Raw genomic sequence first — 27,990 nt, forward strand, 5'->3', positions numbered from 1 at the left:
CATTAATATTCTGCTGCAGTAGCTGGACCATAAGCATATTTTTCTCTTGACAGGCCATAAAGAATGCACTATTTGCACACATTCAGGCAGTAATTCTGATTTGTTATTTGCACATCTGCTGGTGGAACTGTACCCTGCATCAATTGCTGGACAATCTAAGAATTGTTACATACTCATTGTGTATGTATACATCATTCAAAGCAATGACATGCTGGGGGAGGATTTTTTTTAAAAAATAATCATTTCTCCTTTTTCCTTAACTTTTTAGGTAGTATTTCTATAGCTGATTTAATACTTGGGCTGCAAAAGGTCCAAAACATACCCAGAGGTTTTGAATACCTACCTAAGAAGAGAGTGTTTTTAAGACAGTCTTAAGTATTCCAGGACATAACTCTGCAATTTTCCCAATTAAGCACAGAAATATAACAAATTCATCTTCTATTACTATTACAAGTAAGAAAGTGACTGCTAGAAAGTGGGCTGTAAGAGAATCAAAATTGATGCCTTTAGGAGAAAGGATTTTAGATAAGGTAAGCTAGGAAATCCAGTTCTTTCACAAATGCCTCCTGGTGTCTGCAGGTCCATCCAACTCTTTAGGCTGGACACGACTGAGACTCCCCCAGTCTTGGTTGTATGTTCCTTTACAAAACCTTCTTCCTGAGCTGATAGGATGGAGCTCATAATTATCTGTGGAGATGTGGCTTATCTTAACTGTTCCCTCCCTTCCTTCTTGTCTTTCCTGACAGCTCCGATTAAGATACACAACTGTGCTCTAATGTAAACATCCCACTAGCCATATCAACCTAATGTATTCATGAATTACTGAGCAGTTTCAAAGTCACAGCAGGATATTAAAAAGGACATTTTGTACAAAACAAGAACAGAGCCAGCTGTAAGCTCCACAAAAAAACAACCTGTTTTTTTTCCTACCTAAATACTCTTTGATGTCATTTACTTTTTTCCAGATGATAACTAATCACATAGTAACATTTCTTACTATTAAACAATATCACTTTAAATCTGATAGACACCTTTACTTATCAATTTTCAATAAATATTATATTACTGTACTATTGTGTGTTATTGTGTCATATTCTCTATTAAGATCAAAATTCTCAGAATTTATAAAGAAACTCTATGAAGTAATGAGATTAAAGCATCACACTTCCCATTCTCTGAAGTTATCAAAACACTTCCTATTCTATCTCATACATACTTACATTTCCATTATCATTATGAAGCTATTTTAAACACTGTTAAACTATCAAGAATAAATGGTGGCATTTTTCCAGCAGTAAGACTTCAAACTCAGATACGAGGAGCTAACAGGGAGAGAAAGCAGGCAAACCAGCTGTTAAAAGACACTGAGCTTTTGAATTTGATCATCCTTTACTTGATTCATGGCCAAAAACAATCATGTTGGTTTAGCAAAGGATAACAAAGTTTAATGAATGACAGAGAAATGGAGAACAAATTATGTCAATCATAAAATACTGTCAACTTCCTATCACTATTTCATATAGTAAGACTTCCACCTCAATTAAAGCTGGTTATTCACTTCTTTTTTAGACTGATTATGGGTGTGATTAAATACGCTTTCTTTCTCCTGCCCTCATAGCAAGAGTATTAGGACAGCATGTGTGAAACAGAGATAGGATTCAATGTTCCTGAAATTGTATAAAAACCTTTATTCTAGAAAAATCACAGGATCAATTCAAAAACTTGCCTGAAGACATTTTTGTAAGGCTAAATCAGAAATTAACATCAACTGGATAAATCATTAATTCATTAAATTCAACGGTGAGCACAAACAAATTTGCCAATCTAAAACTACTAAGCAGGTAGAGTTTGATTTAATGTGCGTACTAGGATTTGAACCAACTAAGTGAACACTGCTATATCCATATGTTCTTCTTTCCACAGTGATGTTCTGTATAAGCTAACAATGCTGTACCTCAAAACAATTTTCCCATTCAAAAAGCCAGGAACTACATCTACCTGCCACCAAGTGCAGACATTTTCAAAGCCAAGAGGAAGTATGGAGTCTTTTCCATAACACCTAATTGAATAACATTCTAATCTTTTTCTAATTTAGTTTTACAGAGATTTTTTATAGGACCTCTTCCTGTAGCAGCTGGCAGATTTGAGTCGATACTGGTCAGCAGGACACCAGCTCCATCTTTTTCTTCATCTCTGCCATCCCTGAGGGATGTCCCTCTGGGCTCTCATGGCCTAACCTCAGAGAGCTGACATTTTATCAGGTATGACAGAATTCATCCTCCACCTTTCAGTAAGGTTAAGAACATACATCCCTCAAATTCCAAGTGCTGAGTCGGGATTCCCTCACCTGATCTGCCATATCCATTCTTCAAAGTAGGTAACAGTGACCAGTATATATCAAAAATGACCTCAGTAGTAATTATGGACAAAGCACAATACATTTAAATAACTCAGCTCAAAAACCCCTCTATATAGGCTCATAATTAAGGCTGAACGTGGATTGTTACATTCATTACAGAGAAGGGTGCAATATTATTGAAGTGGCTCAAACTGTATTTGGTCTGACAGTCCACTGAAGGCAATCTTGCTTTTTCACATTTAAAATATGCTAAGTCCTTTGTGGTGTGGTTCATCAGATGATTTAATAACCAACAGTTAAATATTTAGTGTGCAGCTGCCATGTGACTATTCTGGATTGAAAAGGGAGTCCACGTCAGGATCTGTACGACTGCAATGCAAAGTGGAACCAGACAGATCAAATAGAACATGGCGTCATGAAGACCTAAAAACAGGCTGGTGAAAAACATGAAAACACAGCTTTCAAGATGAAGAAGATAAACAATTGATTTCTACGGTCATTTCATAACAAACTATTTTAAATCATTTATCTTAAATATTCACATACACATTACTGTGAACAATCAATTCTAAATAGAGGAAATATCTCGGATATCAAATATATTTCCAGTATATTTTCTGATTCTACATACAGATATATATTTTATAGTGTTTACTTCTCTCATAATTGCTGAGAGGAAATGAGATAACTACTTTACTACACATCTGTGTTATTTAATACAGAAAATAATTTAAAGCAATGTGATTCAATTATAGAACAGAGCATCAGAAAAGGTTTAGCGACACTGAATGTTCTGGAAGAGAAAGAAAAACTGTAGTAGAAACAAATATTTTAATATGAAATTATGTCACATCTGAACTACTAGCTATCTACATAGTATGTTACCACAGCTGCTGAATGCAAGGTGGGAGTTATGATTAATGCTCAGCTATGGTGTAATTGCTTGAAATAGAAAGATTAATTTCATCTCATTGTTTTGAAATAAATTTTTATAAGATAATGGAAGCCACTAACATAATACACAAATTCTCATTCATTTTCCTGAATAAATGGTATTTCTTGATCTAAATCTTAAGGAATAAAAGCATCATTAACTATGAATCAAAAGGGAGAATATGATAACTTTTCTTGTGTTATCCAGTATGGTTTCTGACATCTTAAAGCACACATTCTGGCATTCATCTAGTAACTAGAATTATCTACTGACATTCTGTTCATTACTGAATTTTAATTTTTACTTAAATATCAGGAAAGTCAACTCAAGCTGAGAAATAGGACCTAAATTATCTTTCAGAAGATCAGTTTTTGTTATTTGCTTTTTTCTTAGCATTCAGGTATAAGGATTGGAGACCCAGAACAGCTATGGACATGATGCAGAAAACCCTGAAATTTGTGAACAAAAGTCTTGTAAAATTGAGCAGGGTTCTGAATAAAATCTAAGAGCTTATCTAAATCATAAAAGAATGAACTCATCTCTCACTGTATTTAACAGAAGAATGCTCGCTATCTCCAACGTAACCCCAGCACAGCCTAGATTTATTCCTCAGTACATACATGCCCACACCCACACTGATCACAATTTATCCCAAATCACGTACATGCTAATGCTCTGTAAGGAAACAAAAACCACAGGCTCTCAGATGAACTACATGATCACTTGGGCAATCACATTTAAGAAATGCAAGCTGTTAACTAGCAGGTCACTGGTCCACAGCGACAACAATTTACCACTTGGAAGTTGTTTACTGGCCTGAATTCAATTGCATTTTCAGCACAAATAAAGAAGGGCCGCCTCATGCACACCACCATCACAACTGCCAATGGTTACTGATACCAGCAGTGCTGGCTGGGATGCCTTAGACAAATTTCTTACCCATCTGAAGTTGAAGACAGAACTCAGACACAGTTAACAGCGTGGTGGGGTTTGCACTTTGCCTGTTCTACACACTAAAGAGGACTGCAGTTTTGAACACTAAATTCTTCCATGTTTACACAAAACAAGGGCCAAAAAGAAAGAACATCTGCCAAGTTACTGACTTTCACAAATGCAATCCTGATCTGGTTTCAGTGGAACAATACTGGTTTATGAAAATAATAACATCAATTGTTGTGTTAAAACCTCAAGTTATGACAAATATCTAGAGAAAACAATGAATGGGAAAACTATTTCATTAAGGGGTTGGGATAAATCAAGAGCAGAGCTCATGTTTTGTCACAGTAATGAGTTGTATAAGTAACTAATGAAGTTTTCCATCTTCAATCATTCTTTGCACATGCAGGAATAAAACACACAGTCTATCCCTAGGCTTCCCTCGTCTGAACAGAAAGTGATGCAGTCCAGCAATTCAATACAAGTGCATCAAAGTGCCGCTAAGAGCCCTTCACTGAAGGACAAGCTGAAAAGCAGGTTTGTAGAAGTTAACTGCTGTTGCAGTAGCTCTCCAGAAGAGGGCGTTTTTAAACTACATATCTTTTCAATTGCATAACAAAATACAGTAAGTAAAAAAATCAATCATAGGAGACAGGTAATATTTGATGTTACCATGATGAAGTAAAAGCACAAAACAAACAGGCAACAACAGCCACTCTGTCTACAAACTGTTTCTCAAACTTTAAGGATATCACATTAAAAAACAAAAGCAAAAATAATTCTGAAGCTGACTTCCACTACAAAATGCATAACTTATGTGGAGCTACAGCATCCCCTAAGAATGTGGCATAATTAATATATTAATGTATAATGCATTCAAAATCACAGAACTGGATTCCTCCTAAGGAAAAAGGCATTTCTGATGTCTAAGGTACTGTCAGTGAGGCAGAACTGAATACTGGGGCACAGGTAAATATGAAGGAGGCAGTGCTGACGGTCAGCTGAAAGGTTTCAGTACGGAGGAAGAGTAGAACAGACGAGGTCTCTGGAATGCCTGGATAAGTGAGCATATAACGACCAGCCCAGAAAGTCATATTTTGTAATATTTTTATTTATTCTTCCCCAGAGAGGTTACAGGATTTGTGAACTAGCTGGTAGAAAAGTCCAATTACTGAGATCAAACTGATACGGCCAAATTTGGAGTTCAGGGCTGATGTGCATGTATGCACTGATATATACAGAGAATGCATGCAGACTGCTTCATGCCTCAGAAATCGTTTTTGAGGGGATAGGTATGATGATAGACAGACAGCATATTTGTGATGCTCTTCGAATCTCAGCTTTGTACCTTGCAATTAAATAAATCAGTTTCAACATCACTCAATGGAAAATACAGATTTCAGAGAGTGAGCATTGAAAGTATTTCGACTCTGTGTTCAATAAATGTATTGTTCTTGTAGTCCAGACTCTACTTACTGGGCAAAAAATTAGAACACTGCGATTTTGAATCTATCCACTAAGGCATCATTCCTCTGATTAAGTTGGATCAGATCTGCAGTTTTCATGCTTCAAATCTGAACTTCTCTGAACCTTCCAGATTAATATATTGAGCCCTCTCACAATCCAACATCCACTCAGTCACATCTTTTGCTCTTCTGCAAAAATCAGTAATCTAATTTGACATTATAATGAGATTCGTGTCCTCTTCACAACTTCTCTCTGGCTGGCTATCTACAGAATTAAAATCAAAGGAACTGTTCTCAGGCATAGTCTTAAACTTCAGCCTTCTGTATGTCAGGATGCTTTTCAGAAGACCACCTGTTGTCCTTTTATGCTGTACTTTCCTCCTCTTTTTTCATTTCGGAAAATTCCTCAAATATAAAACATTTTCCCAGCATTAGAGGACATAAAATCAGCCTCTTCTCCTTGAAGGCCCACCTCCACAGAAGTCTGTATACAATTGTCTGCTACTCATTTTTTAAACGTTGTACACAGAATTTAGAGAAGCTCTATAGTTCCTAGGATATCTGTGTTGTTCTTTCAAGCAAATCCCGATCAGGCTGATTTTTGCCTTTTAGTCCTGACTCCAGTTATTCTTTATGTTGTCACTTCTTCTTGTTGGTCATAAAAGCCTATGACCTTTTTAGTGTAAACCCTGATAATTTGTTTTTATAAAAGCCCATGCATTTATAATGTGTTAGCTAGCAACCACAGCTTTATGCTCCGCATTAAGGTCTCTAGGGAAAGCAATGAAATCATTAGCATTAGAATGATAAGTAGCATTGAAGTCAAAATGATACTCCTTCTTCATGGAAATTCCCTCCCTCCAGTGATTAAACTGCTTTCTCTCAAATAATAATAATAAAAAAAAATCTTAGCTGCAACCCTATTAAGATTATACATGTAAGGAAATAGTCTTATGAGATAACAAAATACAGCAGATAGGACTGCATCTATCTTAATAAGGAGCACTGGGTAATTTTTATTTTTCACAGAGAACCAAAAGGGGTTAAATACTGCAACGTATCCTTCCCCCCACAAAAATTAGGTAGGTATCCTCAAATGTATTGCTTGATAGAAGGTTTATTCTTAAAAACAAACAAAACCAACAAACTAGAAAACATTTCTATTTCTACCTAACAACAAAAAAATACCACACAGTAAACTGTTTTTGAAGTGCAGCTGATGAAAACTAACAGCAGATTAATGTGTTTTTTATATGACAGGATTATTTCCATTTAGTTTCTCTGATTTAAGGTACCCCTTTTGAACTCACCTTGGATCAGGCTGAGCAACTTCATTATTCAAGCTCTCATAACCAAATTGATTCAGTACTGTAACCACAAGCATTGGAGCCAAGGACTGGGCAGGCTTGGTAAATAAAGCATTGGTACCAAAAACCATAGAGGAAAGTGGTGATCTAGACATTTCAGAAAGTAAAAATACACGTTACACCAGTGATACTTTTAAAACTGTTAATATGCAAACACTAGCTTTGTCTTTCATACACTGCTGCTGTATTTCATACATTTCATGCACTGACCAGCTATCATAACAAAATCTCATTTTCTGTGGAAACAGAAGGTAAAAAACCTCTGGGCTCCATACATCTTGGCCCAAGTTCTGAAATGACTTGCACTCAAGTTCAGCTGTTGGCTCTGAAACAAAGCTAACCTGAACAGTGCATGGAAAACTACTTACACTTTAAGAATATGCTTGTGAGGCCAAGAAAGGAAGTGCATCAGTTCTCACCTTTGAGGGTGAAATCCTTTAATACCCTTTCAACGAGATTGAATCTGCACTAATACAATCATTGATGGAACCAGCAGGAAGTTATTTGCACTCTGATATAAATCCCAGAGATCTATCAGTTGTCGTATGCAAGGCCTCTGCAGGTTTTATCTTGGATTTCTTTTCAGAGAGATAACAGCAGCCACTTAGACTTTGAAATTTGCACCGTGAGTAGCACAGGTTAAACTTTCTAAACTCTTTTCTGTGTCAGAAAGGTGACAATGGATGCACTGGATTACAAAATAATTCAATTTAAGTTGATGTGAATAAACACACACAAAAAAAACCATGAAGAACTTGGAGTATACAGCAGTGCAATTAAAACTAGAAACGGCCTAATAAATTGTTCAAGTTACTCTGCTGAAATAACTGCAGGAAACTTCATTCAAGTTCCCCATTTGTGCTACGCTGTTCTCACAGGACGCACTTCTGTGACAAGCACCCAATCACTTACTGCCTCTACTCTGACATAATCCAATTTACTGAAGAGTAGCATGGCAAACATACAGCATCTTTTAAGAAAAACAGTTAAGACTGACATACCTTCGCTTGTGCTTGATTAAATCTGCATCAACAATATCTGCCAAAGGCAAATTGAACAAACTAAACGAAGCTTGTACAATTACCCTAAAGGAAGACAAAACATTTAAAATTAAAAAAAATACATTTTCATAATAAAAAACGGTAATTGATGCCTAATCCAACACGCAGGCACAGACACCCAACCACACTCACAGTCCTGAAACACACAAAGCTGACACTAAAACTCGGCAATGTGTCTTGAAACAAACTGAAAGCACTGTTAGATCTGCTCTTAATTGTGAATTAGAAATTGATAGGCATACTTAAAAGGGGGTTTTTTCACCCCTTTTTTTTTTTCCTGGACACTGATGAAAAAAGTCATAAATACTTGCTTGATGTTATCACCATTATTTAAAATGACATGAAGAAAAGAAACGCTAAAGAAGAAAGAAAAGCTGCAGATTTCCTGTTGAAGTCTGAACAACTGGAGAGGACTGGAAAGATCAGATGTAAGACAAACTTCAAAGTAGAATGAGAACAGTAAAAAAAAAAACTTATATGTATTCCTACACACATTCACATTTTGCATACATATATATGTATGTATGTTCACACATACACAAATCTGATCTCAGTAAAACTGCTGAACTGAAACTGTATTCAAATAATAGAATTTCTTCATTTTGTTTCATTTTGGCTGTGATTAGCTTGCACTTACAAGAGGCTATGAACAATTAGCACTTCAAACAGCCTTTAGGTACCTTATAAGATTTTCCTGGGGAAATCCAAATATATCTTCATCATTTAAAGTATGCAGGCAATGAAATGCAATTTATTGGCCACACAGCTCAGTGTTACAGTAGCCCATGAAATACTGAAAATGAGAATGAAAACGGGGAAAAAAAAGGGTAGGAAAGAACATGTAGAAATGCAGCAGTGTCACAGGAAACACAGAGAGAAAAATGAACTGATGTATACAAGCAGGTCTTCATTTTTAATTAAATTTTTGCATATGTAATAATGTACTTCCTCAATGCAAGTTCTATTTCTTGGTATCATACTTCCCCACTATCACTGAAAATGCAACTTAGTACTGGTTATCTAATGGATACTTGACTCATTGCTACTTGTTCTGCAGTGCAACCCACAAGGGTTCATTCAGTACCAAATGAGGTCTGAGGCTCTCCAGCAAACTGTCTGACGAGTTTCTCTACTGAGATCTCTGTCTCTGTGGTTGAAAAGTGGTTCTGCTTCTCTTGAATCTGAATTTACCTCATGTTAAAACAGAGATATAGCTGGAGGGATTTGGCTGCAAACCTGAGTTACTTTTCATGGGTTTGGGTTTTTTGTGTTGCTTTGTTTTTTCTTTGGTTGGATTTCAAGAAGAAATTAAAAGCTGAAGTGAAAGCTGAGAGAAGTTTTCCGTTTCCTGACAGATGAAACAGACCAGAAAGAAAAAAAAAAAAGCAGTGTTAAAATCTTCATGCTACAGAAACAGGTGTCCACTCTGTTGAAATTATTTAACTGGTATGTATGAAAAAAAGAAAGGTACTTACTTACATGTTTGTTGTGAGATAAAATGCCAAGAGATAGTAATGTCCTGGTCCTAGAACAAACATGACAGCAGCAGCTACTCCTTCAAAGTAAAAGGAAAACAAGATGATTCTGTAGTAACCAAACTTCTTCAACGAAGCATGACTGAGAAGAACAAGGCACTGAAAAGAAATACAAATAAATGAGGCAAAAACACAGTACAGTGTTTCAGCATTAGGAGACCTGTCAAGGACACAAAGACACAAATAAATCATTATTACATATCAAAGGAGAAGGAAAAAAGCTCTCTAACAAGAATAAACCAAACAAAAACATAAGAATTGAACAAAGGGAAATATCTAGTGGATCATTCTCTGTGAGCTTTACCAGGTATGAATGGTCCTGCCACTCCAGCTAGGTAAGAACTGTCACATCCCCAGGAAAGTACTGCTCCCCACATTGCTAACTATTATTGAATGCCCACATTAACAGAGAGGGAAAACAGATCTGGGAAGTTGGTATAGTAAGAAGATCTGATTGTAAGAAACAAAACATACCATCCCCCTGCTGTTCTCTGGTTTTTGCAGAATTGTGCTTACACGATGCATTCTAAGATGTTAAGTGTGTTACTATAAGAAACACCATCTTCTCTCTGTAACTGAGAATGGCCCTGTCCCAGGAAGCACCATTTAGAAATCCCTTACTACCTGCACATTTCTAAAACAGCATCTTTCTATGAAAAACAGTAACTTAGTAATGCTTTACATTTAGATTTGTTTCAGCAACAGGCTGACCCTGAAAGGCAGGTTGTACTTTTTGCACCCGCTGCTGCAAGGAACCTAAGACAGAAGCTGCAGCCCATCGCAGCACAGACCTCTGGAGCAGTCTGTAAGAAGGTGCTTTGCTTTACGTGGGCTGGGTGCTCTGCCAGTAAGTGAAGCTCAGGACATTGCCACCAGAGAATTCTCTTATTATATCTTGAACTCAAAGGGACAAAACCTGAGAGAAATAAGGTCACAGCACATGCTACGGTTCAGTGACCGTCGAGACAAAGCGTCTGGGGAGCAGAGAGAAATGCATCATCTGAAAGACTGTTTGCTTCACACGGTCACAATGATTTCAGCAACCGATGACTGCTATATCTTGAGTGCATTTCATCTTTCCTTACTTCTGAAGTTTCTGATTTACTTTCAAAGTTCTTACTTGTTTGAGAAAAAAAAAAAACCCAAAACACTCTAAAACCTGTGGCAAGGATTAAAGCTGGGATGATTAATATTCAATTTATAGAACAGAAAAGGTATGCGTAAGATCCTGAGAGAAAAAAGTCAGTGACTCTCTGTTACACATGCAACAGCCAAAAAAGGTAACTGAAATAGAACTGTGAATTGCAATTGCTCCTTCTCCTAAGTTCTTCCTACAGAAAAGCATTACAACTTAAGAACATTCATTTGCAGAAATTCCCAGAGCCATCGGTACCTGTGCTGGAAATCTACATTGTCAGCTTTTGGGAAGCCCAGCCGTAAACACAAGGAAAGTTTTAAAAATCCACTGCAAGATATTAGAAGGGAAGAAACAACAAATTTTTTATTTGCTGCAGACAAGAGCGTTTGCACTCTGTGGGACACATTTTTGCTGTTTTCTTTTGCTCACACATTACGACTGGTTTGGGTTCTCCTTTCTTTTACCTTTAATTCCTCCTAATCCCATCCCTGCTGGAGTCATGAAACCATCTTTCCCCATACCCAGTGTACACAGCTGACAAAGACAGCAAACAAAAAAACAAATGGGAATGTATTATCCCCCAAAAGCAGCGAGTTTTGTTCTGTTCCTGTAACTGAGATACATATTTCAGTAGTGCTGTTAGTACCTAGTAACTTTTCCAGTGCCTTCTGCAGTTTGTTTGAAAAACTTACCAAAGAAGTGATTATTCTTTCATTGTATATTGCAAATCAAAATCAAAGAGAAAAGTACTCCAAATTCTACATTTTTGCTTACAGAAACTTTTTATCTCGGCCACGTTTTTCTTCAGTTACACTTAGTTGTTATGAATCCTGTAGGACTTGCTGCACGCTCATATTTCACCTTCCTGTAAAATGATTTTCTACTGGCCTGCCTGCTTGTCCCTTCTCACTAACCCAGCCTTCCACCTGGTTAGACTGCACCCATGGGCATTTTCTATTAGAGCATTGATGAACTGGATTTGCTTCTCAGTATGGCCAATCGCTCATGCAGGGTACAGCATTTTTTCAACAAGCAGTGTAAACAGATACCTTAATCTAACAAGGACAGACAAAACACCATATTCTTGTATTCTGAAATTCAAAACGTGATCCTGCCTACCTGAGGACAAATGAAGCCTGCTCCATACATGATGCTTCTTACAGAAGAAGAAAGGACATCCTGAGGAATGAGATTATCCGCAAAGATCATCATAAAATTGTTGCAGAAGGCCAAGTGGAAAACTTGGAAGAAGTTCATAGTAACGAAAAATAGAAAGTTTTTCTCTGTCATAATCTGTTTGGTCAGTGAGATCACTGAGGACCAGGAGAGAGCTCTGTCACCATTTCCTCGATCAGCATTCTCGGCAAGAACTCCTCTCTGCTCATACTGGCTGGTACTGTATTTGCCTGTGTAATACATACAAGCTGTTGCTAACACTGCAATCAAAACAGCGAAAGCCTGAAAATAAGCAAAATTTTCCATATTATCTGATATCAGGCCACAAAAGAGAACGCTTGTTGACCCGATCAGTGTTGTTACTTGGTTGTATTTTATAAGCTGAAGCCTGCTTTCATGTCTCGTTGAAATTTCTGCAAAGAGCGCGCACTGTGCGAGCAGCACAAAGGTGAGCAAACCATCAAAAGCACACAATGCGACAATGAGGTGGAGCCCACTCAGCCAGTCACCTTCTTCATAATGTCTCCAAGGAAACCAAGGAAGCAAAAAGGCTAAGGCGTATAACGGAGCTCCGTACAGAATTGAGAACCGGCGTCTGGAGCAGCATGGCGACTGGGAGTTGTCTTGAATATAGCCAAAGAGTGGATCATTAATGGCGTTCCATATCATAAATACAACCTGGGACAAACAGAACACAACTTAGCAGTGTGAGTTTTCTGCAGAGGTTATACAGGCAAGAAGTAATAAACACCGTATCTACTTAAAGAATCTCTACTTAAAGAATAAAAGAAAGAGCAAAAACAGACTTGGGAGCAAATTATCAAAAGTATTTAAAGGTTTACAGCGATTATGAAATAGAATAAAAAAAGAAAGCGTAAGTAGGCAGTGCCCAATGCCTGGTGAACCCCCATGGCTACAGCTCCCACATTGCACACTCATTGCAAGTGATGCAGAACATGAGCCAGCTCGTTGCCTGCTGGAATTTACAGCAGGAGCTGCACACCCAGCTCAGGACTTGCAGAACTGGGGCAGTATTTAAGTACTTGAACAATCCATAGGAAAGCACTAGTCAAAAATGTACCTCTGGAGCTGAGATGCAAGATTAGTTTAAAAGATTACTTCAAGTTATCTTCCCAGCAATCAAAGTTTGAGATTTTTGTCTGCAGATTGTAAACAGTGTTTCATTTGTACATATTCTTGCATATGCAATATCAAAACTTAAAAGAAAGCACTGCATAACCATTTGCTTTGCATTCAAAAGGCATTAGTAAGTAAAAAAATACCACCACAAAACAAACCAAAAAACTTCACCTTTGTTACAACATCACAGGTGCAGACACACCATGAAACCAACATATCCATCGTACAATACCTGTGCTTGATGAAATGCTACTTCTGAAATTCTGTATCGGTTTAGGAAAAGCTTGACGTAGTAGAAATTAAAGATACTGTTCATCATTCCGGCACCCAACGTGGTCATGGAGTACGCCAGAGCATTGGGGTGGATTTCCAAAGCCAACTTCATCTTCCCAACTGCGTGAGCCTCTTCTTCCTCAAGGTACAGGAAAGAATTACGATAGTTGGTTAAACAATTTTCCAAAGTCAAAGGATGTGGGAGATTCATATCAGAGGTGTGGAAATGGGTTCTAGCAGCAAGATCTCCACATCCTCACTTCCTCTGAGCACAAAACCACAGAATATCAATCCAGCGACATTTCTAAACCTCATCAGCTAAAAGTCAATAGAACAGGTAGACCAAATTTTAAGAAAAATTAGCGTTTGCAAAGACCAATTCTGGTGCAGGGGTCAAAGTAATTGCACACACTTTACATCTTGCCAGCTATGTAGTTTTAAAGCTACGAAGCTCTGTGCAGGAATGAAGTGAGTCAGCCCACGGCCCCACACGTTCCATTGCTGTGAATGTCCAAATGCAGCAAACACTAGGAAGCATTCCTTTCAAAACAAAGTTTTGGGTTTGTACTTTTAAATGCTAATACTTAACGAACATGGAAGCAATACTTACACCTAATAAACAAATCAGACATGAACAGAAACCACGGAACTATCCAAGCACTTTTTAACAGTCTAAACATTTTCATACTAGAGAAGACAGCATGTAAACAAAATCCAGAAAGTGACTCATGCAGAGCAGTACAGCATTAAAGTATGTCCAAATAACAGAGATTCTTTAATGCAGAGCTCTCTGATAAATCAAACAGAGCTTCAGTCAACAGCTCTCTAAATTGCTGACTTCTTCCACGTGTCTCCAGCAAGTAACTGAAGTATGAGTGCTGCGAAGCACCCTGTGGAGACAGCCAGCTCCAGGGAACCCCCACCTTCTAAAACAAATATTCCCTTTATATTCTTGACCAGATTTGATTCCAGAATCCCAATACAGAAATATTTCTCTCGAGTTGCTCTTTCTAACCGAGGCTTTATCCATCTGGACATCTCTTTGAGAGGAGTAATTTGCCGTTCCTTTGGAGGCACTCATTTCAGCCTTAATACCTGTTAACTGCAGAGCTGCACAACCTGCTGCCAGCTGTGCACCCCTTCCTCCTCCGCACCATGTTAACAATTTTATCCAACATGCAATTTTCAAACAGCCATCCAAAGGTCATTTATTTGTAAAAACGTGACTCAATTTTCAGATAATTGAGTGTGACTGTCATGCTTGTCATCATATTCATTTTTCACAGAATTTTCCATTTCCAGGTGATTGATTCCAGGCTTTGCACCTCTGTAGCAAGTTTGGTTTCATAAACCGAACTGAGAAACCTACGTTATTGAAAAGATGCCCATGTGAAATGTTTATGCTTAAAAAGAGGGATATCAAAAACTGTGAAAGGTGATTATCGATAAGAATAGTGTGCTTTTTAAAACTGTGTATCCACATCTTCCCAAATACACTTAATGATGTCGGTGTGAGACCTCGGGGCTTTTGGAAAACCACAGTCCAGCTGTAACCCTGTAGGTTTTCAGTGGAGAACTGCGGGCCCCGACCTCAGATTCCAAGAGCACTGAGATAAACGCTCAGCATTAACATTCTCAAGTCGTATTTGACTCAGTTCCTTCCTACGCACAAATAAGAAACTGCTTCCGTCGCTCCAAAAAACTTACAAGTATCATTTCTTCTACAACAGCCTCCTAACAATGCGCCGACCCGCCTCCAGCGCCATGACTCAGTGCAGCACAGGATCTGACTCGGCTCCTGCGCTAACGCTACCTCTGCTCCCGCGCCTCGCGTGTGAATCGCCTCGGTGAGAAGCCGAGGTTCCACGCTTCCCTTCCCCAGAGACGTGTTCTTTAATTGTACAACAATGAAACACGCGTGAGCCTCCCGCACAGCCGTGAGTCACACAGCGCACCGGCCGCACCGCCTCTCGTGGCAGCTCCTCACCGCAGCGCAGCGCTGAGGGCAGAGCAAAGAACCGGCGCTTCTCGAGTCCTCAGGGGGAGCCCTGAGGGGAAGCACCGCTGAAAGGAAACCCCGCGGAGGGCAGACGCACGCAGAGCTCCCATGGCTCCCGAACCTGCGGGCCTCCCAGCCCCGGGCACGCCGCGCTGCCGCCCGCTCAGAGCCGCCCGCCGCTGAGGGGCGCGGCTCTCCACCTTGCGGAGGCGCACAGCGAGCGGCAGACGGACCCGCGGGGACGGCGCCTCCGCTCAGCACCCCGGCACAGAACCTTCCCCGGGCGGGAAGGCGGGGAGGGGCTGAGCGCGTGGAGAGCGGGGCCCAGGCACCGCCTCACAGGTCACCGCGGGGACTCCCAGCACTCCCGGGCGCGCCGCCACCTCTGCCACACCGGGAACCCCCCCACGGCGGCCGCTCCCCGCCGCGAACACCTCAAGCCCCGCCACCACCGCCGCCCCTTCCGCGGGCACCGACCGACCTCCTCCGCCCGGAGGCTGCGCAGCGGGACGCTAGGGGAGGGCCGGCTGGTCAGGGCCAACCCCTCCTTCTCTTTCATTGGCCGCCTGCCGTGAGTCCGCTTCCTGGTTGGCCGGCGCTCCTTTCGATCTACCCGGCGGGCGGCTCCCCATTGGCTCTCGGCAGAGGAGGTGAGGGCGTAGTGTTTGAATCGCGGGCCGACGGTGGGCGGGCGGCTATAGCGTGCCACGTTGTCGCCGGCGGCTCCGCACAGCCCGACCAGAAGGGGGAGAGGTTCGGCAAAGTCCGGAAACGTTCGGCAATGGCCGGAGGCGGCTTTTAAGGCAAGGAGCGGCAGCCGGCTCGCCCTGCCCCGCCGCCGCCCGGCGCGAGGTGAGCGCTGCGCCCTGTCCGCTAGGGAAGGGCGCGATGCTGGCCGACAGCCTGGTGGAGGAGTTTGAGATCCGCGAGGATGAGCCGTGGTACGACCAGCAGGACCTGCAGCAAGGTGAGCGGCGGGGGGCGCGCGGGGAGGGTGGGCGAGGGAGTGCGGGGCGGCCGGAGCCGCGGCGGGGCGAACCCGGGGGTCGCGCGGGAGGGGCCGAGGCCGCCGGAGGGACACGGGGCGGCGGCGGCGCGCGGGGCGCACGAGGGTAGGAGGTGGGGACCGCCGGTACCGGCGCCGCGCGGCCGTCTTTGTCTGACGGAGCGGCGGCTGCAGCCGTGGCCGGGCCCCTGCCAGCAGCGGGGCGGCTCCAGGGTCTTCTCCCGGCGGGGCATGGCCGGGTAGGGACAGGGGGGCCCCGCGGGAGGGAGAAGCGTTACCGGTGGAGACGCGGACGTACAGCGATGTAACTGCGTTAAAAGTCATCTGCGGTGACGGAAAGAACGCGCCGTTTCCTTCGGAGCTCGCTGCCGTGCAGGACGGGCGTCCGCTTCGTTTGGACGCTAACTCGCTGTAAAAGGCAGCAGTGAGTCCCGAGCGGCGCTCCGGAGCGGCACGAACCGTCCGACGGCAGCGCTGGGCGGGCAGGAGCTGCTCCGTGTGTGTACGGTGTGTGTATGGGCGGTCCGCAGCGCGCAGGGATGCCGTCGCGGCCACAGGTTATAAAGAGAGCCACTTAAACGAGATCCTGGAGCCATTGTTTGCTGTTTGCGAAAGGATGAGTTGAAAATTTGAAGACAGGGTTTGGTATTTTTACCGCGTCGATATTGGTGGGGTGGAAGACCTGCAGAGCGGATCCATGCTGCGCGGTGCCGGACCTCCTGCCCTACTGCTTTAACTCCGCTTCTTTCTCCCGTGAGTGAATGCCCAGCCTCGGCTCCCTGCCGGAGCTGGCGGTGCTCCTTCCAGGGGCGGTGTGCTTAGAGCTCACTGACTGCGCTCCCAGCACCAGAAGCGTCTCTTCCTAAGGATGAGCTTCTCGCAAGCCCAAATAGAACAGCCTGCCAGAAGGGAAAGGAGGAAAATGAGCTGATGAGCGAGCTGAAATGCAGATAAGTTCCTTAAGGGAACGTTTGTAAAACGTTCTGTTGGGACTTTTACAATCTGGAACATACTCCTCGTTCTAAAACCAAGCAATATCAGTGCATGTCAGTGGAGCAGTGAGGTCGCTTACAGGGCACAAGTGAAACTTGTCAGAACCCAAAGAATCAGCACATTTGGAAATCAAGGAGTGTTTTTGTGAGAACGCATTACTGAACAACCAGGCAGTGCAGTACCACAAACCTGCAGCCCTTGCCAGCCTGCCCAGGAGCTCAGGGAGGGCAACAGCTGGCCAAGCTTCCATTGCCTCTGCGTGCAGCAGAAGGTTTTGCCTTGGCAAGAGGTGGACTTGTCTGGCACGTGTCATTGAAAACAGTGCTCATGGAATTCTTGTAAGGATGGGAGCAGCTTTCCCTCCTGCAAGGTCCAGCTTTTGCAGCTGCACGCTGACATGTGGAAAAGAGCTGTTCTACGTGATTGCTCTTCTGTGCATCTTGCTGCTACCTGCTTTAACAAAGCAGAGTAAGCTGAACATGGAGTACGAGATGCGTAGCTAAGTGAAAAACTAAGGGTTTAAGTTTACACTTAAACTTCAACTTAAACATCCTATATTACTAAGGCATTCTCCTATTGAAAATAGATTTATTTTTAGAATAAAAATCATCTGAATTGCTTTGCTAGGTGGGTTATGAAAGCATAAAGTAAGAGTTTTGTGCCATGTTCTGTCTTTTTCTCAACTACAAAAACACTGCTGAAAGGCTGCACAGAAGTGCTTGTAAGTGAGGGCTTAACACCGTGGAAGATCCATCACTAAAATCATACTTTGTTTTCTGATGGAGCTGTTAGAAGACACAAGTAAGACTGAACAGGTTTACTAATTTGACTTCTTGCATTATTAAAAAACTCTTTGCTTACATCTTCATGGAGCAAAATTGTTGCAGGACGTAGAGCTGTTGCTTTACATAAAAGTGCTGTGTGCTTCTAGTATCGTACAGTGATTCTTAGACCAATGAAGGTTCCCTGTGCACCCGTTTCTCTACGTTGTAAACTGTTAACTTCAGAACAGGTCAGATTGGTTCAGTTCTTACCTGTTCCAGGGGTAGCAGTTAGGGTTTCATTGCATGTTATTGAACTCTTGTCTTCTCCCCCTCAAAACCAAATTGCCATAATTAGCAAACAGTAGGCTTCTCCCATGGTAATCCATCCGTGCTTCAGTCATTCTAATGAACACAATGATTATTAAAGTACAGTAAAGTGAATTCTGTTATTTGCACTGTATTCAAAGCACCGTGTGGCTATGCCTCTTGATTTAGTAGGTGTGGGGGCATTTAAAAGTGGCACTACCTACTTCTGAATGTATTTAAACATAAAAATAAACTTTCTCTTTGGGAAGGGAAATGGCAGCAAGTAATACCATCACACATTATGTCTTGAGAAGGATTGAGGATTATGTTAAAGCTCTTTAGATTCTGCTCTGTTAAAATAAGAGTGGTCTTGAATGATTCCAGTATTGTTGATGGACTTTAAAGATTGTGGGTACTGGTGAAGATTTATGTAGCACGAGAACTTTGAGTCAGTCCAGGTTCACAGGAGGGCTGTGTTGGTTTGAAGACTCCAGTACTCCATAATGCAATAGAACAGCGTGGTGTTGGGCTGCTGAGGAGGTGAGCCATCCACGATAAGCAATGTATAAGGTCTGTTTTCAAATAGGAAGAACTTAAGGTTTCTTCATCCAAACCCTTTAAAACTTGGGAAAAAGCTGTGAAGTAGGCTGTGTTTCTCAACAAGGGGTGTTACAACAAAAAAGCTACTTGAGGATAAACTGCTAATTAAGTGTAAAACAGAGAGCCATGTGGCTCTCAGCTCTAGCAAGAACTTGTGTACAGGGTGACTTGTAAATAAATTCCACAAACATTATTCAAAGGGTCTGACAGCTACAGCCCGTTGTTTCCTACCTTAAAGAATGTGTAATGACTACCACAGCTGTTGTTTGTCCTGAACTGGACATCTACAGCTTACAGAGACAAGTGAACAGGAACATTTGTCTGTTTGGTCTGTACTCAGTCTTTGGTTTATGTATCTGGACCAAGTACTCATTTCAGACAGGCTGCCAAAGTGAAGGTTAGCACAAAGCAGCCTGGGAACAGCCTTCTGTCTGCTACAGAAACCAGCTGATAAGGGGCTGGAAAAGGGCAGGAAAGTGACAAGAAACACCTTAAAACAAGGGCATCTTAATCACTTGACAATTAAAAATGTTTTCTTGTCTAACTACAGCTGCAGGTGATGCAGTATGTCTTGTATTCATTTCAGGCTTCTTGAAGAGAATCTGAGTTTTTCTTGAACTTCCTTCTGCCTCTTTCCCATTAGTGATGCTATTCCTACCCATATGAGAACTAACAAGGCTGACCTGCATGCAGGAGAAACCTGGTCAGGCCCAGGTGATGGGAAGGAGGTGAAAAGTAAGATGTTAGAGATCATGTAATACCTACACAGATTAATTACTGTTTTAGCAATAATACTGTATTGATTTCATCACGTTATGTTAGATTTTAAATTGCATCTTTAAACATAATAATATGAAACATCTAGCAATACTCATATTGCTTCCTTTGAGAAAGAACCTGGGTCTTCAGATGACTTATTTCTTAATTTGAAACAATTACAGTCACTGTACCCTGGAGGTGATTAAGCGAAATAGAGATTAAGTGCCTCTGAACAAATTACACTTAAAATGGTGTTTTGGAGCACATAAAGCAATTGCTGTCTCCTACGTTTATGAGCTTGAAAGGCAGGATAGCTGCATTTCTTTAAGTTTTGTCTTTGATATTACCAGTTCACCATCAAATGCCTGGACCTTTCATTTTGCTCCCGATCCTGTGCAACCCAAGCTCCTTGGTGAAGGGGCAATAGGGAAGAACAGCACAGTATATGAGAGTGCAGTCAGCTTTGGCCTCAGTCTAACCTGATGAGCACTTAAAGAGTACTTTATGCTTATTCTTCTAAAACATGATTGTTGCAACCACAGTGAAATAGTTAACAGATGCTGCGATAAGAGGTGCATGCAGTACAGGGCAGGTGGAGGGGAGCAAAGGGAAGGTGGCTGCCTGCAGCTGCCCCGAGGCTGCAGCATCCAAGGAGGACCCCAGGAATGGCCATGAATTTGGAGTATCTTCTAGGTTTCAGGACTCACTTAAGTCTTTGTCTTACAGACAGTATTTGAATGGCCAATGCATCTGTAAGCTAACTTCATTTTTGGGTACCACAGTCATTTAAAAAAATAATAATTCCAGTCAGTATTTGGTTAAAATACTTGAAAAACAGGTCATGCTATCGGGTCTGTACCTTATGTGCAAATGGCTTCTTTGTTTAGATCTTCACCTTGCTGCTGAGCTTGGGAAGACGCTACTGGACCGCAACACTGAATTAGAAGAATCTTTACAGCAAATGTATGCAACAAATCAAGAGCAACTGCAAGAGATAGAGGTAAATACTATAGGAATCTAGGTGTAAGTCATGTAGATATGCAGCAGAATAGCACGTAAGTTGAGAGTTCTGATTTCTCAACATCTGATCAGTGTTTCCTTGAAAGTGTTGGCCTTTAACTGCCGGTGCTGCCTCAAAAACTTACCCAGGCTCTGATCATTGTTAGACCCATTTGTCTCATTAATGGAGTCTTTGTGCCACAAAATTCCTGTTGGATTCGGCCTGTATAATGACATGACTGATACTTTTTATACAGACAAGCTATTTCAGGATTGTTACAGCTAAATTTTGCTGGTCTTGTCGGGTAAAAATGATATGAAAATCATATGATGAATAAATGAACATCTTCATATTATTTTAACTATTAATGATTACTGCACTGAAATTTAAATGCTTGACAAAAAAGCACGATAAAGATTTAAGTAAAATGGGAGGATATGTATTTCTACTGGGGGTAAAGGGAAATACAGTTCAGTTAAAAAATGAAAAGCAACAAGAATAAAAACATGTAACTGCCTAAATACAGGCTGTAGCGGGTATGTTCTTATGTCTTTTTGGGGGAGAATCAGAGCTGCCCTTTTGGAAACACTCATCTTTGTTACTTCATGGAAAGCCCTGACCATTTGTGGCTGTTTCTTTAATGGTGCTTCTATTCTTGCAGACCTAACATTTGCCAATATAATGATTTTTTTTTTTTTTTTTTAGCTATTTGAGGGCAATGCACGGCCTCTAATAATTAAATTTATTAAATATTCAGTACTTCTCCATTACTCTGGCAGTGTAATGGAAATGTAATCCAGTGTTTCATTTTGGCTCTAGTATGAATCACAGGGAATAGGCTGTGACTGGCGTGTGCTAAATTCTTACAAAATCTGCATTCACTTGTGGAAGCATTACTTATGTGGTTACAGTCAGAGTGTTTTTGTACAGCTGCAGCTTAGGACTTAAACCTTTATCACTGTTGTAGCGATAGGCAACTTAAAGAACCTAAACTTGAGACTTAGAAGTATATAGGTGTTTTCTAAAATAGTCACATTGATGTAAATAAGCAGCTTTTTGTTTGTTTTATAAAACACTTCTGTTTTATACCTTGATGTTGTCACTTAATGGGGGAAGAATCAAACTGTTACCACATTCGTTTGATGACACAACGGCTGGAATGGCCTGTATTTATTGCCAATGCTATAGCTTTTTTTTTTTTTTTTTAGTATTCACTTATGCAGAGACTTGACTCACTGAGATGAGTGCTTTTACAGGAAAGATTGATTCTTTAGATCTGGAGAGTACTTCATGGTGTATCGTATAGCACACTTGAAGGTGTGCTGTACAAACACTGTTCTACTCCAGGTTCAACTCCTGTATGACAGCCTTGTTTAAGGAAGTGTTTAACACAGTTACGACATATTTTGAAGTAACACAGCCTAACTCTGCAGCAGACAGCTAACCTGGATCCTTGAGCAGAGCTTCTTAATCAGTGGCTCTATTATAATGCCATCTTAAAACATGGAAAGAGACATGATTGCTAAGTTGGATTCATTTACAGAAATAGCCTAGTGCTATTAAGGATGTGGTATCTCGTTTGCTTTTAGACATTTTATTCAACTAAGATCTTGTTTCATTTTGTCTCTATGTAGCAGAGCTTTAGCACAAGAAGTGGTGAGAAGAGCCCTTCTAGCAGTGAGCTGCAGTTGGTGTGTAACAGGGTCACGTCCTTATATGTTCACACAGACTTATTTATTCTCTTAACTTGGCTTAGCCATTGGGAACCAGGAATTCCCTGCTGCTCAGGATAAAATGTGCAAGTGCTATTTCCAGGGTTTATGCTCGATGTTCCTAATCTTGAAGTGCTTGTTTCTGCAATACAGGTGTTCTTTCAACTGCTCTTGTAGCTACTTTGCCAGGCTTTAAACTAGCCTTTTCAGAACAAAAAAGCAATGACTACTTTCCTCCTACTAATTCATATCTTACAGACAGCAAACTCCCAAACTTAGAATGATTAAGAAACCTTTTTGAAATATGGTACTACATTGTCTGCACAAAACAAGGAAGGGTCAAAGGTTTCAGGATGCTTAATATTACAGTTGATATATTGAAAGTTAAGATATTAAGTGTTTTACTGCCTTGGATCATTATGCCTGACCTCTGAGCTGACACGTGTTCCGCAAACTGATCGCTGCAGGTGTAATAAATGCTGGATTGAAAGGGCAGCTTTATCTCTGTCTGCATCTTAGTATTTCTGAAGTTGGAGTGCAAAGAACTGGCTCTCCTTTCATTGTGTGGTAGAGCGCATGAAGTCTCCACTGCTGCTTCATGATGGGCACTCAGCTGTTGTGCAGGATGAACAAATGGGAACTCCTAAGGTGTTACCAGAGCCATACTTTGTTGTGATGTTCTGGTTACACCAGGCCAACTTGGTACCAGAACTGAAGATGCTGAAGACACAAGATGAAGGAGATAGCATTTCACATCTTCATTCAGCTAAAACTTCCACTAAAGCCCACTGTGAGAAGTGGTGACATCAAATTCTGCCACCAACACCTTGGTTTCTGTGTTCAGCCACTCTTGTATTAACTGAAGAAAATCTGAAGAAGTCTCTAGCACTTTCTGAGAGTGACCAGTAAGAAAAGTTAATCTGGAGTGGGTCATGCTGAGATTCTGCAGCTAATCCACATACTATTTTTGTGTAAATCCTGTCACGTGCACACAGGCTGCAAAAGGATCTAGCCAACAGCTACCATGCTGATCTTCTGGAAGTCTATGCAGCAGTTACTAGTCCTAGATTAACTTATAATCTGTTCTTAAATTGCCTAAAATATAAACACATCGATCTTTTAAGGAGGTGAAAGGTTAAGCAGAATATTAGAAGTTTTGAGTATGTGACAGTATGTACTGAGATGTAGTTCTGCTTGGAAGTCCAGTAGGCATTCATACATTTAGTATGTAGTAATACACAACTTATTTTGTGAAATTACTTCTATGTAGCAACTAAGTTACAGTTAAAGGTTGGGTTTTTTGTTCTCAAGTCTGTTTAATAAAAATTCTTGCTTGTTTTTTTTTTTTAACTGGCTCACACCTTTGCTAGATGGGACAATACAAGGCACTTGTACTGAGAGTCTTAGGTGATCGTTAACTTCTTGCATGGAGAATTCCAGGCTTTCTGAAATAATTCTAGAAACTTAGCAGGTTATTTTGTTAACCATCAAACTAAAGGGAGTTAAAATGAGATCACTTTGTGTGGACTTGTATTTAAAAGAAAAAAGCACAGGAGACTTTTGTTCAGTATTACAATGACTGGAATAGTTCCTTGCAGGTAATTAAAGGCTGAATCTAATAGTTTGGTTCTACTTCCTGACACGTAGTAGCCCTCAGAATCTCAGGTGTGACCACATCCTAAAATGTGTTTTGCTGAACTTAACGCTGATTCAAACATAGGCAAGCAGAAAAAAAAACCAAGATAGTGCTACCCAATACTTCAGTTTAAATGCTAAGAAAATTGTTGGATCAACACTATTAAAAAACTTATGATAGATTTCACTGCAACTTTTAAAAGGACTCTGTGAAGAACTGTGTTGAAATCCAGGTTTGTGTGATGACTGCAGTACAAACCCAATCTGGATGGGTTTGTGGTAGAACTGGCAACAGTTTAACTGCAGCAAGGGTAGCTGAACAGATAAACACAGTTTTCACAAACCGACCCAAATCATCTGGATGAAGGACTGGTTGATCAGCCTTCATTGACCACAGTGACAAAGACAAGAGAAGTAACTAAGATACTGATTGCACCTTTTGAACAGAGTAGTAACCAAAGCAACCACTGGAACATGTACATTTCTAGAACATAGCAGTTATTTTATGAATGTGAACAAACCTGCAGAACAGTAGCCCTATCCTGTGTTTCTAATATAAACTTGTAACAGCAGTGTTGTCTTGCAGTATCTCACAAAGCAAGTGGAGCTCTTGCGTCAAATGAATGATCAACATGCAAAAGTTTATGAACAGTTGGATGTGACAGCAAGAGAACTAGAAGACACTAATCAAAAGCTAGTTGCAGAGAGCAGAGCATCACAACAAAAGATACTAAGGTAACAAACTTAAGCAACATCCTCTTTTCTCCTCTCTACTCAACTGCTGATACAAAAACCAGTAATCTAAGTCTATAAACGCAGCGTTTTGGTGGCTGTTTGTCTAGTGTTGTTCTACACTCTTAAACTGAAAGTTTTATTTAAAGGTGGTTTGTGGCCAAAGAGCAATCTTCAGAGAAGCTGAAATGTGAGGGGATGGGAATTAATCTGTCCTTGATTAAACAGTCAAATGCTTTAACAGAGATCCTTCACTTCTAGCTTGACAGAGACTATTGAAAATCTGCAGACACACATAGATGACCTGCAAAGGCAAGTAGAAGAGCTGAAAAAGTCTGGACGAGGCCGGATGAACCATGAGAGATCTGACCAGCCAAGATCAATGCACAGCTTCTCGTGTTTGAAGGAGCTGTATGACCTTCGCCAGTAAGACTCTTTCCTTACATAACAAACAAAATGAAAATTATTTTAAGCAAAGTTTCAAAAACTAGATACAAGCATGGGTGTTTAACAGAGTAGCAGAAAAGCATTCTAAGTTTGCAACTAGAAGAATATCTGTACAGTTGTGCAATATGTGGTGGTGTTGCTTCTGGTGTGCTCTGGCTGCAGACTGTATTGATCTTTGTGGGAAAACAACAGTACGTTCTACTTAATATCTTGACAGGTTCTCCCCCAGAGCCTCCAGCTGTGTGAAACTGTAGCCTAGAAAGCCTTCAAGAATGTGAACCTTCCTCTTTTCAGTCAGATAAAACACAAACACAGATAACTACCAAGTAAATTATCCTAAACAATATTTTCTGTAACTTACTTTTTCCTGGGACATCTGTGGGCACCTTCTTTTCAAGGTGGGCTTGCTGTAGTAGCTGCATTTTAACTGGATAAAACAGTGCTTATAAGCTGGTAAAATAGTGCCTGAAGCTTTGGGCTGCTTTCTAATTTAGAGCAGTTCTACCCAGCTGAACTGCATTGTAAGCTCATCAGGAGTCACCTGGGGGATGGTCCCAGTCTGTTTTCGCTGCTAGAAGCTAATAGAAGAAGTGAAATAGTTCTGCAAACAGGGAGAATGGGATTTGTGTCTGGGCTTCCAGCAGTGTATGCAAGTAAGACAGGAATTAATCTATGCAAGCAAGGAATTATGTGGTGACAATTCAAAAGATAAGTGGATTATTTCAAACTGTGAGAGGTTTGTGGAATTACCACTCTGCAGAACTGCCTTGCCCATTCTGAAGCTTGTTTCCACAATCGGCGGTGACACAAGTTGTGAAAGATGTGGTAAAAATATAAAGGAGTATCATATAATATGTGGAGGCAGTATCCTTTAAATTGAAATTACAGATCTTTTATTCAGTAAACTTTTCTGTAATTTGAGATTGTTAAAAAGCTGCCATCCTGCTTGAGCTCAGAGGCTTGATGGCATGTGAAGTATCTGCAGACTCCAATCATGATTATCAGCTGAACTGTTAGGTTGGCAAGATGACTGCTATGCATGCTTTCAGATAGGTTAACACAGAGTTTAAACTGTCATTACTTACCAACGACAGGAAAACTTTTAGGTATGGTCTGTATTTCTAAACTTTAGCTGTATTTCCCTGTTTCCTCAGGTATTTTGTTTATGATCACGTGTTTGCAGAAAAGATTACTTCAATGGATAGTCAGCTAAATCCTCTGGAAGAAGAAAATGAGAACTTGAAGAAGGCAGTTACAGTTCTGCAAGCCCAACTCAACCTAGAAAAAGAGAAGAGGGTAACAATGGAAGAGGAATACAGTCTTGTGGTGAAAGAGAACTGCGACCTTGAACAGAGGCTTGTTGATATTGACTTGTATCGGGCTCGTGCAGAGGAGTTGGAAGTGGAAGTAGCTGAAATGCGACAGATGCTTCAATCTGAAAACACGCTCCACAATGCAGAGAAATTGGTGCCAGAATCCTTTTTCATTTCATTTAAAGAATCTTTAGAAAGGGAGCTTGGTCAGAGCCCAGCTGATGATGGGCTTCTGACTGTCCCTGAACTTGAGAAAAAGGCATTGAAGCGGAGCAGTAGTGAAAATTTCCTGAGTAGTGCTGCAGGGGGAGACATTCTAAGGGGCCATGAAGAAACGTGCATCAGGAGAGCTGAAGCTGTGAAGCAGCGGGGAATCTCTGTACTCAATGAAGTTGATGCTCAGTATAATGCTCTGAAAGTGAAATATGAGGAACTTTTGAAGAAGTGTCAAATGGATGAAGATTCTTTGAAACACAAGGCTGTACAAACACTGAAGCAGTATTCTAAAGACAGTGTGGGAAATACCCAGTATGATCTTTCAGCTAACAATCAAGAATTCACGAATGCAGGAGAATCACTTTGCTCCACAAATACTCTTCCTGAATATAAAGCACTCTTCAAGGAAATCTTTAGCTGTATCAAAAAAACAAAGGAAGAAATAGATGAGCACAGATCTAAGTACAAGTCCCTTTCTTCTCAGCCATAACGTTAGATGTTCTGATGACTGATTTGTTGCTGGTGACTAATTTGTTGCCCAGAAAGGGGGAAAGACTTTACACAAATGTCGAAAGACCCCTTGCACAGATGTTTCTTTTAGCACTAAAAAGGAATGTTTTCAATTGGCTCATAGAGAGTAGTTAAAAAGCTAGTTAGACTAGCAGTCTCCCTGTAGGTACGTAGCAATAGATGTAATGTTGTTTGGCACTGTCACACGAACTAGTGGTTGTAAAGGAAACAAATTGTAGCTTGATACTACAATGCTACTTAATACACTTGATTTCTGGCAGAAACTGACAATGGTTTTCCTAGTCCACTTCAAATTAACAGAGCTAAGAAATCCGTACACTACTTCTCACAAAGAACTAGGTAAAAGCTTTTCTTTAACTTGCATGTGATCATCTAGCCCAGTAACTGTAAAAAAAAAAAACAAAAAACCAAAAAGCCCCAGGTCAGCATCATAGGCAGCCTCTCCTCGAGTCCTGAGAATGAAGTTAGTGAATCTAGCTGAATTTGCTTTGGCAGGGAGGTGGAGAGCGAGCATAGCAGCTTGCGCTGTGCTTGGTAAAGTTAATGCCATGTGTTCACATGAACTAGGCTCTTCTATGGATAAGTATAGATG

General features: G+C 40.9%; 2 protein-coding genes across 6 annotated transcripts; one reads left to right on the top strand and one right to left on the bottom strand.

The window, feature by feature from the left end:
* Window positions 1-1,370: 1,370 nt before the first annotated feature.
* On the bottom strand, window positions 1,371-16,907 carry LOC128079372 (transmembrane protein 180-like). 5 transcript variants are annotated; one of them, XM_052680506.1, is made up of 7 exons: window positions 16,689-16,907; window positions 13,345-13,524; window positions 11,916-12,650; window positions 9,603-9,757; window positions 8,064-8,147; window positions 7,006-7,149; window positions 1,371-2,793 (listed from the first exon to the last, which is right to left on the bottom strand). In XM_052680506.1, the coding sequence occupies exons 2-7, from the start codon at window positions 13,495-13,497 to the stop codon at window positions 2,664-2,666; spliced, it is 1,401 nt and encodes a 466-aa protein (XP_052536466.1). In that variant the 5' UTR covers window positions 13,498-13,524; window positions 16,689-16,907; the 3' UTR covers window positions 1,371-2,663. The 5 variants fall into 5 exon arrangements, with proteins under 5 accessions (XP_052536466.1, XP_052536464.1, XP_052536465.1 ...); XM_052680504.1 differs by lacking the exon at window positions 16,689-16,907 and adding an exon at window positions 15,866-15,983; XM_052680505.1 differs by lacking the exon at window positions 16,689-16,907 and adding an exon at window positions 15,093-15,833.
* CDR2 (cerebellar degeneration related protein 2) lies at window positions 16,148-27,812 on the top strand. Its single transcript, XM_052680509.1, has 5 exons — window positions 16,148-16,351; window positions 20,700-20,812; window positions 24,746-24,894; window positions 25,153-25,317; window positions 26,493-27,812. Exons 1-5 carry the CDS (start codon window positions 16,273-16,275, stop codon window positions 27,355-27,357), a joined length of 1,371 nt encoding a protein of 456 aa, XP_052536469.1. The 5' UTR covers window positions 16,148-16,272; the 3' UTR covers window positions 27,358-27,812.
* The last annotated feature ends 178 nt before the right edge of the window (window positions 27,813-27,990 follow it).

Source organism: Tympanuchus pallidicinctus, unplaced genomic scaffold, assembly GCF_026119805.1.
Source record: "Tympanuchus pallidicinctus isolate F22 unplaced genomic scaffold, pur_lepc_1.0 scaffold18, whole genome shotgun sequence".
Lineage (NCBI taxonomy): Eukaryota > Metazoa > Chordata > Aves > Galliformes > Phasianidae > Tympanuchus > Tympanuchus pallidicinctus.